At 38.5% G+C, this 17,127-nt stretch overlaps 1 protein-coding gene across 1 annotated transcript in view; it reads left to right on the plus strand.

Moving 5' to 3' along the window:
- Positions 1-2,529: 2,529 nt before the first annotated feature.
- Positions 2,530-17,127, plus strand: part of prkci (protein kinase C, iota) — a 28,600-nt gene continuing 14,002 nt past the window's right edge. Inside the window, exons 1-3 of the mRNA XM_054623254.1 lie at positions 2,530-2,865; positions 12,020-12,141; positions 15,268-15,357. Coding sequence (XP_054479229.1) covers positions 2,783-2,865; positions 12,020-12,141; positions 15,268-15,357 — 295 coding nt within the window. The 5' untranslated portion in view covers positions 2,530-2,782. The remainder of the gene's footprint in view (positions 2,866-12,019; positions 12,142-15,267; positions 15,358-17,127) is intronic.

Here is a 17,127-nt window from a genome sequence, read left to right on the forward strand (position 1 = left end):
TAAAAAAATCTGACGGTACCCAGCAGGCAATAAAACCCTGGCTGATACAGCACCGCTCACAGTGCGGGAGGACCTTCCACAGCCGGAGAGCCAGGGAGGTGTTTAAAGGTTCACATGTGTTTTATCCTAATTGCTTTTATTAAGTTAACTTTATGCATGATGATGGCTGATAAAAAGCTTGAGCTCTCAGAAAAAATAAGAGGATTGGGATGAAGGATTTGCTCCCAGAGGCTGTGAATTCACAAATGATGCTCTGGAACCACAGACCCTATAATAATACTGCTTTCTCAGACACTTCTACAGTTACTTCACTTTATTAACACACACATATGTTGTGTATTTGACTGTTAAAAGAACTCTACAGCAAATAAGATCTTGCTCTGCAGACATAAATCCATTTATGTTTGTGAGCTGCATCATGAAATTAAATTATTAAGTAGGTCAAAACCAGTATACAACACACAAAGGGAGGTCGTAGCATCTGCATGTATCTAGACATCTGTAGAAAAAGAGATGACTGAGGAAACATGGGAATATAATTGCGAGAATATGGTAATCAGTTTGTAAATGTTATGATGAAATACATCATGGAACATCAGTCTGTGAAACAAATGAAGCTGCACTTTAATTGGGAAATAAAAGCATCAATGTCAAATTAATTAGTCCGGATGGATTTTTCAAATCTTTTCGCAAAAACGGATGCAATATTAATGCAAGATAATGAGCATATATGCTAATTGGAGGTGGCTAATTAGGTGTAGAAAGAAAAATAAAGTTGGTAATATTAGACATTCCAGTTTGTCTCTTTCTGTCTCTCAGTCAGCAGGAGAGAGAGAGAGAGAAAATAAAAAAATCAATGTATGCATTTGCAAGAAGTACTACCTGAGCCTTCCACTTTGCACTCATTGTATTCGTATTAGTGTGTCTCTGCACTATACTTTTGCTCTGGTTTCTGCTCTTAGATGCTTGTTTAAGAAAGGAGATGCACTTATGACTTCTGGTGACTAGTAGTTCTCTTGAATACCTATGTTGAATACACTTAAAAATACACTTATTGTAAGTCACTTTGGATAAAAGCATCTGCTAAATGACTGTAATGTAAATGTAATGTAAATTGCAGCAAGGCATATTTTCCCCAGTATTATTCAAGTTCTGTCGTAATTATTGAAGTACTAGATAAACCTGCCTGAATCATCCTGGAAAAAATATTTGAACCAAAGACCATAGTAAATAATTTGCAATCTATGGTTTTAACATACCAGCAAAAATACAAATGTAATGGCAAAGGGAGCCATAGCAACAACTGACAGCAACAGGGATATGTTATGTTAAGTTGCTGTAGCCTATATGTGTTAGTGTAGCCCAGTATTGCATTACATTGCATAAATAAATAAATATAATGAATACATACAGTACCAGTCAAAAGTGTGGACACACCTTCTCATTCAACTACTTTGAAGAATCTAAAATATAAAACATATTCTGGTTTGTTGAGCATTTGTTTGTTTACCACATAATTCCATATGTGTTCCTTCATAGTTTGGATGTCTTCAATATTAATCTACAATGTAGAAAAAAATAAAAAATAAATAAAAACCATTGAATGAGAAGGTGTGTCCAAACCTTTGACTGGTACTGTATAATTTAGCCATTTATTTATTTTCAAGTGATATTTGTATTATTTATTGTTATTTTATATACTGCCATATCTTCAGGTTGGGGGAAGGTTCATTTATGTATGTAAATTGTGTTAAATGTATAAAACCAGTAAATATACAGTACCAGTCAAAAGTATGGACACACCTTCTCATTCAACTACTTTGAAGAATCTAAAATATAAAACATATTCTGGTTTGTTGAGCATTTGTTTGTTTACCACATAATTCCATATGTGTTCCTTCATAGTTTAGATGTCTTCAATGTTAATCTACAATGTAGAAACAAATAAAAATAAAAATAAAAATAAAGAAAAAACACTGAATGAGAAGGTGTGTCCTAACCTTTGACTGGTACTGTATAATGCTAGTATTTGGAGTTATTGTTTATTGGTATCTTTTTAGTATGCTACTGTTTTACTTCCTTCTATATTTTCTTTTATCAATCACATTTTCATTTCACGTTTGTTCTTCTTCATACCAGCAGAGCAGCACAAAGTAGTCCATTCATTTATTCACAAATGCCCTTTTCTTCCCTGCTCATGTCTTTTTTTGGGGGGTTATTTCCAAACCAAATCACTTGAATGCTCGACATGTCTGCGGGGCGTCTCCGATGTCCGAGCGCAGATATGTGACCATGAAAGCAGCACTCACCCAGGTCCTGCGCTCCACTTGGTACAGTCGGAATGCAGATAAAGTATATATATTTAACTTTTCGGATATATTAAACATATAAAACAAATTTATTGTGCTTTACACGCTTCAAATATACACACAACAGTGTATTTACATGTTAAAAATGTATTTAACGCCAGTATACACGTTATTTGTCTGCATGAACCCCCCCCTCTGCATTCCGACAATGGACTCGTCCGTGGCCAGGCCTTTGCAGTAGGGAGTTGTTTGGCGGATCCCGCAAGTTTTCCTCTACTTCACATGTTATTGTTGTTCCCTTAAAGGAAGGCAAAACTCTTTAAATTCACCCACACTTGCCTGCCTCGTCACTCGGTGTCTCCACGGACTTTAACAGCAGAGTTTCGGGGCGTGGTGCACAAACTAGGGAGCCCCAAAGCAGGCAGGAAGGCAGGCAGGCAGGCAGGGGACTCGGGCTGACCACGGCGGAGCTTATGATGCCGACGTTGCGGGACAGCACCATGTCCCACCCCGGCGAGAACTCCCACCAAGTCCGGGTGAAAGCGTATTATAAAGGGTAAGACGTCACTCTTCCTCCCTGTGTGTCATCTGTGTTGTTAGAGAGACATCTTGGAGCTGTTTGGGACTTTGGAGCAGGAGGCTAACCCAGGTGGCTAACAGTAGCTAACCCAGCTAGCGGGATGCTAACGCAGGGTGCCGGCTGTAGGTTCACTGGACCGGGCAGGTGAGGCTGTCCAGACGGGCTGTCAGGGTAAAGAAAGCCTCTCTGTGTTAGTGGGACACGTGTCAGCTACAAGGTGAAGTTATAAAGCAGTTTAAAGTCAGTCTATATGTGTTTGATCCTTCTGTTATCTTTAATCTCACACAGGTTGTTAGCCTAGCAGCTAGCTAGCTACCAGCTGCTAGCATTAGCATTGAGTCCTCCTGTCTGTCACTGGTATGACTGGTGTGTGACGTTTTCAATAACCCCCCCCTTTGAATATGTTAATAACAAGCCTACCATGTTGTCATACACTGGTTAACATTCATTTTTCCTGTATAGTGTTTTTTATTGCAAATAAACAAAATGTCATGTTTGTGTCATAATTGGCATTATGACGTCAGGAAGTGATGACAGTGTTAATTGATATCTATGGTTACTTGTTGTTGATGAGGTCAAGATGTTGGTATCAGATGGTATTTCACAAACACTGATGTAGATTATATATAAGACAACATGTCTTTTAACGTCAAATAATTCATTTATTTGTGTTTTCCCTCACCTTAACCCAACCTGAACCCTAACTAGAAGGCAAATAATGATTATGTCCATCATCAATTCATCTAAAGTTTAACATTTTTTTGATTAAATAATACAGTACCAGTCAAAAGTTTGGACACACCTTCTCGTTCAATGGTTTTTCTTTATTTTTATTTTTTTCTACATTGTAGATTAATAGTGAAGACATCCAAACTATGAAGGAACACGTATGGAATTATGTGGTAAACAAACCAGAATATGTTTTATATTTTAGATTCTTCAAAGTAGTTGAATGAGAAGGTGTGTCCACACTTTTGACTGGTACTGTATATAAGACATGTATTTTAACATCAAGTAATTCATCTGTTTGTGTTTTCCCTCACCTGAACCCTAACTAGAAGGCAAATGATGATTATGTCCATCATCAATTCATCTAATGTTTATAATTTTTTGATTAAATAATACATTGTTTACTCTATGAAAGGGTAAATGGATATTGAAAATGCCCCCTACAAGTTTTGACAGCCTTACGTTTGTCCTCAAAAGAGCCTTTAACCCATATATATTTAATTTACAATTATATGAAAAAGAGAATTGAAAATCATAACAATTGCGAGTCTGAAACTAGAAAATATTAGACATTTTTGCTTCACTTAAAAACTTAATTTACTACTTTAGCTGCTGGTTATTTCATGGTAACCGACTAAGTGATTTAATTGTTTTAGCTCTAGCCCTAACAAGTCATCAATTATAAACACATTCATATCAATGTACTATTCATCCCTGATAAAGTCACATACAGGGTATGGAGATGCCAGTGCTTTGTATTCATGTTATACCAAGCCTCGCAGAGGAGGTTCAGCTGTTGTTAGTTTCGCACTTGGATGTGATGACGTACAATCATTGGTCAACCAGTTGTCTAAATGACACTCCCAGCGCCTCCTTCTCTGTTTGATGGAGCCAGTCATTGAAGCCCGGCCAAGACTTGAAAAACGTGAAGTGCAAGTCACCTCAGCCAGACCTGTTGTATTTCTCCCTTACACTGTGACACACCTCAGGAACACTGTAATATGTACTGCTCATTAGTTGTCATCGCACAGAAGAAAGCGTCTGAAGTATTCATGAGGTTACTGCTCAGGAATCTCAGCAATGCTAACTCTTTGTTTTGCTCCCGGGCCACGTTGTACTGACAGATAACAACCATATATTAGTACTGTTTCCCTACTGTTTTTATAAGATTGTAGCAGCACAACTTTTATAAACCTTCTAAAACAATATCATTGAAATGTGCACAAGCGTAATACAGCATGCTGGTCTTTGTACATCCACACTTCAAGTGAATTAAGTAATGTTAACATTAGAGCTGAAACAATAAGTTGATTGTTTGAAAAATATTTGGTAACTATTTGGATAACTTAATAATTGTTGCAGCATTTTTCCAGCCAACTCATCTGAACAAATGCTACACATATCCAGGTCCTAGCTTCTCAAATGGTAGGATTTGTTGTTTCGTTTAATACTTTGAGTTTTTTGGTTCAGACAATGTCAGCTTGGGCTCTGCAAAGTTGTGACTGGCATCTTCTTCCAGTGTTTTGAACAATATTTGATTTGATGAATTAAAAAAAACACAAGTATCAGTAATGAAAATAACTGTTGGCTGCAGCCCTTGTAAACATGAACATAAGGGTCAGAAATAATGCAGGCGTCCCAAACACTACAGAAGCTCACTTCACAGATTAGTTCGGTTTCTGTGCTTCAAAATGGAAATCAATTAAATGAGCGTGTTCCTAATTTAAACCTGGAAAACTCCCTCAATGGCTTTACTCTGTGTTATTATCACAGCTCATCTACATTCAGTATAGAGTCCCTTTTGAGTCCATTTATTCCCATTTGCATGTCTATTGTCTGTCAGTGGCAGCATCAGCAGATTGGTGTCAGCCTGTAGCAGTCTCAGCCTGTCACCGGCCCGTCTTCATTTAGCTCTCTTTAAGAATGATGGTCGATGGGGAAGGCTTTAAATGCACTGACCACATGATATGAAACTGACAGTGATGCAGAAACTGTACAATGGTAGTAGATGGATGGCAATATAAAGTGTGGTAGTGAATCTAACAGTTAAGTTATTTTTTATTATCAATCAATAGTTTTGTTTCAAAAAGAGTCCGCCAGACATTTCACCGGTCTCAGCCCAAATGGACGGCATAGTGCTACAACGATTATCTTTCATTTTAAGTTCAGTCGCTTTTAGTTCATTTTTAAGTATTCTGTTATTCTTCTGTATTTTTTTCTTATATTTAGAATTTTTTGTTTTTGGATAATAAGCATTTTTAATAGGTTTAATGGGTTTTATGCTTGTTTGTAATTCCGATGGGTTAACAAAATAAATATCCAAATACCAAAATTGAAAAACCAAATACCGAACGAACGAAAGAATAACTGAATACAATTCCGCTCTGTGTAGTCTCTATGATTGGTGATCTCCTCTTAGTATTGTAGTAGTATAGTAAGTACCATATCTGATTTTGTTTCTTTGCCCCACACTGATCTGACATTATGATAATGGATATTTATCGTTATCAAGAACTGTAATCTGTTCGCCATGTCTGGATAGAGAAAATGCCTTTTATCATTGTTATATGAGTAAGTAATTAATCCATGTAATACTTTTTTTTTGCTATCATATGTTGTTGGAGGGATTTGTTTTGCCAGAATTGACCAGATGGAGTTTCACAAAGAGTTCACCTTCTGTGTTTTTTGATGTGTTGTTTAGGTTTTCAGCCAAATATCTTTCTAGTTGGAGGAATCTGTTGGTGTTTGCTCAGAGCAGCAATCTTCTGACACTCGCTTATTTCTGTGTTTACCAGTCAGCTTACTGTAGTCCTGTTTTGTCAATATTGCCACAAAAAAACAACTTTGTTCTGCATATTTTTGAAGAAAAAGCTATAAACTCAAACAGGACTTTTCCATTAGCACTTTTTGTCGCTCAGCCTTTCCAAACTAGTATGCCGAGACATCATTTTGCCTTTCCATTTGGCTCAAACAAGCATGTGTTGAGAGACCAGAGAGAAAGACATTTTTTAAAGTGTTCAGCTCTCAGTCCTTTTGTAGCTTTCATATGAATCTTTAAGTTTCTCTCCTGTGTCCCTGTTTGTACTCTTGGATATCTGCTTTATTTTACTGCTTTGATAACAAGCTGTAAGGAAGTTGCTGCTGTGGATAAAAACCCAACATTTCCTGATTTGCTGCTTCATAATGAAAACTTTTAAATAACAAAACAACGGAGGATTTTCTGGTGAATAATTTGAAATGAAATGTGTTAATCACAGGATTAGCGGCGCTTTGTTAGCGGCTATTCTTCAATGAAACAAGTCTACTAATACTGTAGGGAGGAAGCTTTCCAGCAGCAGAAAAAAACAGGGGACTTTGATTGTGAAGAATATAGAAAATGAAATGTGTTCAACCAACTTTTTAGAGCCCCTCTTTTGACCACAATTACACACACGTTCAAGCAGGTAGCCATGTTGTGATGGTGATGCAAATCTCTTCCGTACTCTGCTGACGCATCCAGCACATGTGTATGGACAAGGGGTTTATTCAAATGCTAAGCTGTTTATACTGAAGCAGATCTTCTTAAATATATAAAACATGTCTATATGTCTCTTGTCAGTGTGTAACCATGATAGGCCAGAAACATTATTTTGCAGAGTAGCCAGCACCGACTAACACAGGGCTTCTTATGTGCTAGATCAACTTTAGGATTCCTGTGTGAGGCATGTTGTTTGGCAGGAAGCTGGGATTACACCGGCTCGACGGAGCAGTACAGATATTTGCCTCTTTTGAAAGGAGTTGCTCTTCTTTTTCAAAGAGGCTGCCATCTGCTTCAGCGCTTCAAGGCTCGTCTTTGTCTAAAATATAGGAAGCGTTCCTTGTCCTGCCATTTACTTTTTGCTATGAAAGCCCATCACGCACTAAACCACAAAGTCGTACACCCCGCAACCCCCCCATCCACTGACATACATGTTCACTAACGAGTCTTGAGCATCACAGACTTTCAGCGGCTACATGCATGTGATGTATTGTCTGTTACAGCGTCCACACATCCTGCACATTGTGTGTAATAAAGCTCAAGATGTTGCACGCACGCACGCACACGTGTCTGTCTGTGGTTTTTCCAGTGACCTTGTCTCGGGCTCAGCGGGAGTGCGTCGAGCGCGGGCGGCTCCCTCGTGCTCAGCACAGCGGGAGAGCTGTGTTGCCTGGAGACCACAGCATCCTACAGTTAATGTTTCATTCATCCTGGCCTGTTGTTTTGGTAACCTAAACTTCAGCATGTGCATTTCTGCATTTGCCTCAGTGCGTTTGTTTATGTTGCTTCAAATATCTGTCTGTCTGTCTGTCTGTCTGTCTGTCTGTCTGTCTGTCTGTCTGTCTGTCTGTCTGTCTGTCTGTCTCTGTGTGTGTGTGTTAGCATGTGATTTTGAATTTCCCGGTGCATGCATGTGGGTTGTGTGAGGGTGTTGCGGGGGGGGCATACCCTCGCGTGGCAGCAGTGACAGAGACTGATGGTCCGAGGTGTTCACAGAAGCCCAGAGAGGCACCCAGACCCTTCTTACTGCTTGAGCGCTCAGGAGTGATGAATGGCTTCATGCTGGCCAGATTGGGGCTGCAGAGTCCTACTCATGGTGGTTCAGACACCACGGGCACAAGGCAGCGCTCTCCTCCTCCTCCTCCTCCTCCTCCTCCTCCTTTTTAATTTAGCTGTACTGTAGGACGTCACGCAGCAGAGGAATGCCAGGTCTTTGTGGAATGCTGCTTCCTCCCAGTTACTCACCAGTGATGAGCTCCCAGTCTCTCTCCTCTCTCTCTCTCTCTCTCTCTCTCTCTCTCTCTCTCTCTCTCTCTCTCTCTCTCTCTCTCTCTCTCTCTCTCTCTCTCTCTCTCTCTCTCTCTCTCTCTCTCTCTCCACAAAATCCTTCTGCCTTAGTCACTCACTGGTTTCCTTCGTGTAACAAAGGGTCCTCTCTTTTTGAATATCATTTTTAGATTACTTTTTACATGAAACTATGAGTTTGTGTTGTGTATGTGTTGCGTTATTAATGTTTAAGGAATGGAATATTTTGTAATTTATTTTCCAACCCGAAAGAAGCAGCATTAGTCAGCCTAGGTTTGTTAAACCTTGCCACTTTAGCTTCAGTTAAGTTCAGTCATTATTTATCGGCAGATTAGTTTCTCTTTAATCGGTTTGGGTCGTAACTACTGAAAAATGCCCATCACAGGCTATCACAACGGTCAAGATGACATTTTCAAATTGCTTGTTTTTCTCAGAGAAGTAATCCAAAACCTGAAAATATTCAGTTTAATATAATACAAGTTATCCCACTTGAGTAGCTGGAACCAGATAATTCTTGTATTTTTATTTAAAAAAAATTACAAAGTCATTAATAGATGGTTGCAGTTCATTCTCTATGGATTATTGACTCATTGGCCGATCATTTCAGCTCAGTCATTTAGTTTTGTGAAGACACATAAAGCATTTCTGTACAAAAGAGAAAATGTGCTTTACAGCAGAGCGGCAGCTAAAGACTATATTTGTTATCAGTTGGCCTGTGGATTATTTCTGATTAGTCATTTAATGCAGGGTATGTCAAAAAAATGTGAAACATGCCCAAGTTCTTTTCTAGTCCAAAAACCGAAGATATTTAATTAAAATTTATATAAAACATAGAAACCAGCAAATAAAGGCTGCAACTAAAAAAAGCTTTTATTGTCAATTATCTGCCAATTATTTTCTTAATTAGCTGCTTTGTCTGTTACCTGTCACAAATGGTTAACAATTTCCCTGGACGTGAAAGTGACGCATTCAAAACTCAAGATATTCATTTAAATGTCAAATCCTCATATTTTATCAACTGGAACCAGTGAATGTTTGGCATATTTTTCTTGTAAAAAAATGACTGAAATGATTAATTGAGTGTCAGGATAATTCTGGTCTTTCAGCTCAACTATCCAGCCATCAAAAGCCTATAAAACAGCAGTTTCTACAATAGGAAGAAAAACCTCGGTGAATGTATTTTGCGTTCCTGCTTCTAATTTATTTGAATCACTTTGCTATCACTGCGTCTTTCCTGTTACTGCTGCAGCCATTAGCTGAGCTTGTATCTGTGTCACAGAGGATGTTGTTTGAGGCTCCGGAGACGTGGCAAAACTTTAACTACAGTGTACACACAGTGTTTAATGAACAGCCACCGCTCAGGTCCAGCTACATGGGACGCAGTTAAAGTCGCCTGCTGGCATTAATACGCCACCGGGATCGTTTATCGTCTGTGTGGGAACCTTTAGTGTTGTGTGTGTTGTGTGTGTGTGTGTGTGTGTGTGTGTGTGTGTGTGTGTGTGTGTGTGTGTGTGTGTGTGTGTGTGTGTGTGTGTGTGTGTGTGTGTGTTCATACACTGTCTATCCTCTGCTGTTATCAGTGCTGTAAGAGGAAGTAAAGCAGTCATACTGGTCCTAGAGCAGTGCAGTCACCAGTTCCCCCAGGAGCTGTTTAACACCAGCAGGATGGAGGACGAGGGTGAGAAAAGGGAGGATGGGGGGAGGCATCAGTCTGAACCTTACGTCAGTTTATTCTTGCTCCACATGCTTTATTCATTCTTGATATGGGATTGTCACCACTGTTTAATACACGCTGTGTGGAAGCTGCTCTTCTTAGATGCTCAACATTAATGTGAAACTGAAATATCAGCCAATAAATCACAGTCTGGTGTTTATTTGAGTGTTTTTGCTCCCGGCAGAGTCTGACCCTACCGTGACCTTACACCCTCTCTGTTCTGTCCTTGGACTTGCACCGTAGATGTCCTTGGAAGTGTGCGTCGTTCGCTCCACATGCTGGGGTTTTATCATCCAGCTGTAAAGCCTCTCAAGTTGATGAAAAACTGGCTCCATCTTTGACGATGGCAGTAAAGAGAGTTGGAGATCCTTGTCCTTGCTGGGTCACTCTTTGGCTGGTTGGACCGCTTTTACACCGTCCTCTTTGTTACTACACTACTTAACCATGCCTAACCCTTTGTTTTGACCACTGTTTCCCAGACACCATGTCGCCTGCAGACTTGTATTTGCGAATGCGTGTACAATCTCCACCCCACGTCGTTGGCTTGTAAACATTGTAGAAACTGGCCAGAGGGCTGCGAGCAGCTGACATCCATCCTTAACGCCGCCATGAAATGATGACAGACTGATGATCCCACCTACAGGGTATGAACGCTCTCGGTCACCCACCGCTACGCTCCATCCCCCACGTCTCTCTAGTGTTTGAGTGCACGTGTGAACCGAGGAAGCAGAGAGTGATGTACTTGTTGATTACCCCAAGTGTTTTGATTGCTCTCCAGGAAGTGATGGAGTGCAGTGGTGGACAGTGAGCCTTAACCAGAGCGGTCACAATACAACTACAATCACCGTCCACTGTGATTCATTCTGCTCCAGACCGTGGCTCGCTCACTCACTCACTCACTCTCCTTTTCTTTTTTTTCAGTATTTCTCGCTCTTCATTTGTCTTTTTTTCTCGCACACCCACAATCATGCTGTACAGATGATTGCACACATAAATGTGGCAGACTGCGAGACTGTGACTCACACTCGATTGGGGGGAAAAGGACACTCTCACCTCTTTTTCTTTTTCTCTCTCCATCAAAAGTCTGGTGTTCTCCAGAGTCGTTCTCTGAGTGCATCAGAGATGTCTAGAGATAAGGAGCAATGGATTAATAAATTATTAATCAAACAAAAATATAAAATAAACCATCTGGTTTGGTGCTTTAATAATATCATAGTGTAATAATAAATTGAATGTTTTTATTTTAAAGATGTCACCTTGATCAGTGGACTATTTTCACTAATACAAAATATGTATTCTAGTATGTTTGTTGAGTCCGTCTTTAAAATTGATTGCCTGTCAGTGGTAATACCTCATATTGACTACCTTTATATTAAAAAAAGAGATACTGTTTATAGATTTAATACACATTAAATGATCAACAAAATCGGCAAAATCTGTAAATCGTGTGTGTGGATTTTTATTTCCATGAAGCCCTAAATCAGTACTCAGTTCTCAATAGGACTGGCTATTAACTATCAACATGACAAAATGTCTCTTTCTTAAAATAAACATTTTAAATGTTTCTAATGGTATTTGTGCCTTAACATCACTACCTGCTGTAAGATGTATTTTGGTGAAGGTTTTTGCCTTTGGTATCAGAATAGATGAACGATCTGACTTTTTCTCTCTCTGTGCCAATTATTATTTCACAGCTTTGGTTTGCTTCTGATGAATATTACCGATTTGATGCCAGTGTTACCATTTTTACAACGTGGCTCGTTGTGGCTAAAGGATGCTCAACACAATTCAACGCATTGGTTTGGTGCATCCTGGGTAATTGTGAATTTAAAATAACATGCGTGCCTTATTTGTGTTCTCTGCAGGGACATCATGATCACTCATTTTGAGCCGTCCATCTCATACGAGGGTCTGTATGGGGAGGTAAAGGACATGTGCTCCATGGACAACGACCAACTCTTCACCATGAAGTGGATCGACGAGGAAGGTACGTCCTCACTCCCTCCCTCACCCTCACCTTTCCACACTTTACTGCTTCTCTCCATCTGTGCTTCAAGAGGAAGCTTAAGAGACATTCTTTTCCTCACAGGAGAAATACATTTACAGAATAAAAATCTAGACATTGTCACATCATCATAATTAAACAGATTCAGAGGACACTGGCTACATTCGCCAGCATTCGGCTGTGTCACATAAGCACACACACACACTTCCAGTTTTCTTGTCAGTTGGTAAAAAGTACAGCCCTCCCACACCTAACTCCTTGTTGTTAGTCAGGCAGCAGTAATGGTGTCATAGGAAAGATGGAGCCGTCAGACTGCTCTGCTCAGGATAAGGTCAGCCTGCCCAAACTCATTAGACTCAGATCAGCTCCCGCTGGTAGCCACCCACAATCACCGGAGTCATTAGCCTGCCTGAGAAAGAAAGGCTGCTTGATGGTGGTAATGAAGTGCTCGAGCTGTCTCCTCTTTCCCATCCATAGGAACCACATGCACACGGCTCCGCAATGTGAGCTCAAGTCATTATCACCGTAATTAAAGAATGAACCTGTGATTAATTAATACTTTTGTAACCCTGGTTTAAAGGTACCACATGACAGCGACTGGTCTGTACTTCTTGTGATCTGCTATAAAAATATCTGTAGAAGGAATGCTGCACTTACTGTATCTCCATGTGATATACAATGTTTAGTTATAATTATTGTAAACACAAACAACTTTTAATGAACTCTTAAAAAGTAGAGACTAGGAGAGTAGTAGCAACAGACGGATACAAAGTAGAGCCGACCAATCAGAGGGGAACTATTAGTCAGTCAGTTGACCTATTGTGATGATGAATTATTATTATTATTATTATTATTATTATTTTATTTTTTCTTGTGAAAATTCCAAGCATAACCAAACACAGAACTTGCTCCCACTTTTCTTTGTCCTATGTGATGGTTAACTCTTTGGGCTTTGGACCTTTTAAATCAGATAAAACAAGCTATTGTTGTCCAAATTTGGCTGATTATCGGACATTTTATAGACCTAAACAATTAATTGTGAAAATATTCGACAGATTAATCACTAATGAAAATAATTGTTAGTTGGTTTATCACATATATATATATATATATCGATTTTGGCATATATGTTTATGTGTATCGCAAGAAATTGCATTACAGAACAGGGATTTTTGTTTTTAAACTTTTAAAAAATAGTTAGTAAATATCAGTCAGTGAATTGTTATCAATTTTTTAAAACTCTTAAATATTTTTATTGGAAGAAACCTCAAACATCCTCCATCAGTCCAGCTGTAATCCAAAGCAAATATGCTTCCTTCCCTTAAACCAAATAACAGCAGGATAAAAATAAAAGTGCACGACTCCATGTAGTGGAAAAACTTTACTGAGCTTCCTGGTGTGTGGACATTTAGATTGGAGAGTGATTCATCCGTATCAGTACTTTTAATGTACTGTGAATAATGTGTCTCTCTTCCTGTTTTTGTTTCTCTGTAACACACATGGACTCATCCACTCACAAACTTAATGACTCTTCCGGAAACCAAAACTTTTCAGTAAAGATAAAACCCAGACCTAAGTCCACCCACAAGTTATAGTTCTCTGTCATCCTCCAGCCCTGTGTATCTTTTTAAATTATCGCTGTGTGTCATAGTTTCTGTTCTCAAGCTATTTTTAAAGTCAGTGGTTTGCGGATCTGATTAGTTAGGTAGAGCGCTAAAAATAGAATCAGTGACCTCAGTATCGTCTCGCGCTGCCTCTGCGAGTGTGTCAGCTGACTGTTTATGATAAGGAAATAATTAGATCTGCGTCTGAGTGTTTTTTTAATTATTTACTTAGATTGATCACTGTGCAAATAAGCCTGTACAATAAGAAGGAAACTATTTTGAAATGGCAACATCGACTGCCGCAGTTTTCTTTTTATGTTTACTCGATGTTCATGTATTGCAATTTATATCACACCAATAATGATTGGAAGTTTTTTTTTTTTTTTCTTTAAATGTCATGCTGCCGTACTGTATGACCAACCTTTAACCCTCACAACCTTTTGCTCTGGAAAATACAGTATGCGAAACAATTAATAGTTATTCCTTTTATTGTGATTCTGTGCAATTAAAAGTAACCTGGTCATTATAGATTTTCTGCAATTACCAGATTTAAATGTCATGAAATTAAAAAGCTGGTTCCCTTTATGGGATTCTATAACATGTTAGCATGTGAAAGTAAAAAACTTGATAATACAAAAAGAAAATGATGGCATCTGTCAATAGGTAAGGAAACAGAGGTGAGAAAATAAAATGTGTTAAAAGCTGCACAGATACAAGCATCTAATGAGGAACACAGGGAGGGCACGGGTTGTTGGCTATTCTCACAAAAACTTGTTTAATACAAAGCTGGACGTATATCAGTTTGGCAGCAGTGCAGAGGCATGAAGGAAATATTTGTTACCTTTAGCGCTGTGTCTTACTTTTTCATTTAAAGTTATGACGATTCATTTCTTGAAAAATACAAAAAAATGAGGCCAAGGTTGCAACTTCAAGCGTCTTGTATTTACAACCAACAGCCCCAAACCCAAAGATATTTAGTTTACTATCATGTTTGACTAAGAAAGCATAAAATCCTCACATTTGTGTAAATAAAACTCTGCTTATTTGCTTTAAAAAAAAAAAATACCATTATTAAAATATTAGACGTTTAATCAACAATCAGCTCTACTTGTATCTCAAAAAATTAAACACCTGCTCTGACTCAAACTAAAATAAATCAGTTTCTGCTGCTGAACAGTGTATTATTTATGAAAATTCAGACAGTAAGAAGTAAACTATCCACAGTACCTGTCCTCTCACTACAGTGGCTGTTCTCTCACTGTGCTGCCCGTCCAAATAATATATTAAAATATTGCCTTCAAGCTGCAGAGTCGTGTCTCAATAGTGCACTATCAAAAAGTAGAAATCTTGTTTAGGTAACTGAGGTTTGAGAGAAACAAGGTTAGTTCAGAAGGTTGTAAAAACATTCGCTGATTTGGCTCTGCACCTGATTTCTCCTAATAACCTGTTATTTTTATTATTTTTATATGTGATGAGTGACATCGTGTCTCTCCTCTGCTGTCAGGTGACCCCTGCACCGTGTCGTCTCAGCTGGAGCTGGAAGAAGCCCTGCGTCTCTACGAACTCAACAAAGACTCGGAGCTCATTATCCACGGTGAGCCTCACATTCAAACCTTTACAGCGAACAGTTTAAGGATTTATGTCACAGGATGTTCTCTTGTACACAGTAAGATGTTGATTGACACAAGGGGCTTGGTCAGTAAGAGGTCCATATGAGAAGCCTGTTATGTTTTCTGATCTACAAATAGTCCTCTCTCCTCCCCGGTGAGCTTTTTTTTATGACCAGTCAAGTTTGGCAGCATTACTGTTTCCATTTCTGCTCATCGAGCTGCAGCGCACCAGACGTCAGGCCAACACGGATCAACAAGGCAGTTTTGGCAAGAACAGAAACTGGTCTGTTTAGTAGTTAGCTGCCTGCCAGGACTAGTAATTAGTCTAAGCTGCTAATTGTGCAGGAAAGTAATCATGCAAAATGTTTCCTCTCATTGCAAAGTCAAATACAATCAATCTTCACATTCTTTTGGATAAAGACAGAATTTCCTTTTTTCATATATTTTTATAGTTAAATACACAGTAGAAATAATAGTATTACGTTTTTTTGGTTTGTTTTTTTTAATCAAAATCTGTCTGCAAACTGCTTTCTTTGCAAACATTACAAATGTGAAAATATATTTACCAGTACCTAAACAGAACAGAAAATATTAATAATTTACATTATTTTTATGTGTAATGTAATATTTGTGTATGCATTTCAAAATAATCAATTCAGGAGTGTTGGCAGGCTCCAGTTTTAAATTGACATGAAGAGAAATATACGTGATATCTCAATTTCAGAAAAGCCTAACCCAATTTACCCCTTTTGGTATCTGGGGCATGACATACAATGAATAAGTCCAACTAAGTCTGGCTCACTTTAAGGTTACCGGGTTTCAATGAGCCTAACATTGTCGATTCGGGACAGCTGGTATCAAGAAGCTGGTTATCATCTTGTGCTCTCTGATCCGTTTTCCTATTCAGCTATGAGCGTGTGAAAAAGGTGGATTTTCCTAATTACAAGTGATATCATGAAAATAATGAGTGAAGAACTTCTTGCTGAAACTGAGATACCTGCAGGAAAAATCAATTATAGCAACAGGAAAGAAATTACTTTCAACCAGGGGAAATGTATAAAATATAATCAAATTTTTACAATAGATTTACAAGCTTTGGGAACACTAGAAATAATTGAATAACATCAAGAGTAAGGGTTTGAATATGTGTTGGAATTATTATACTTGTCTTAAGTGTAGATTGTGTATATTTGGCTGTTTTGTCTATTGTGAAAATGTGATGCACATATAAAAGTAATTTAAGACTTCATAAGTATCTTCTGCCAAAACAGAGATCGAGCAGAAGAGAAGAAAGGTAGTAAATGCCGGATGTCTATCTGAATGGCATTTATATTCATAGGAGCTTATTATGAGCTACAAGGAGCTTATTAACAATGTTTACATTATATCACACAAAGTCACCTCATTTCATTCTGAGCTGAGAGTGTAAAAACATCGACACAGTCAGTGTTGGGATCTGGAAGGAGCATCTTTTTGTTCTAAGTAGCAAGTATGAAAATTAAATGATAGACATAAATGAAATTGTTAATGACAATAGGATTATATACATGTATTAATAATAACAACGGGGTTCCACCCTGGGATCAGGGACCAAAAACCAAACTGTGGATTAAGTCTCAAAATTGGTGTTCACTCAAAATGTCAATAGTCAAAGTACTATTCCACATTCAAAGTGAAGGGTTGAATCGGAGCACTGACTATAACAACCAGCTATTATCACAACACATGTACACAAAAGAAACACAGAAAACTGC

This window comes from Anoplopoma fimbria, chromosome 3 (assembly GCF_027596085.1).
Source record: "Anoplopoma fimbria isolate UVic2021 breed Golden Eagle Sablefish chromosome 3, Afim_UVic_2022, whole genome shotgun sequence".
NCBI classification, from domain to species: domain Eukaryota; kingdom Metazoa; phylum Chordata; class Actinopteri; order Perciformes; family Anoplopomatidae; genus Anoplopoma; species Anoplopoma fimbria.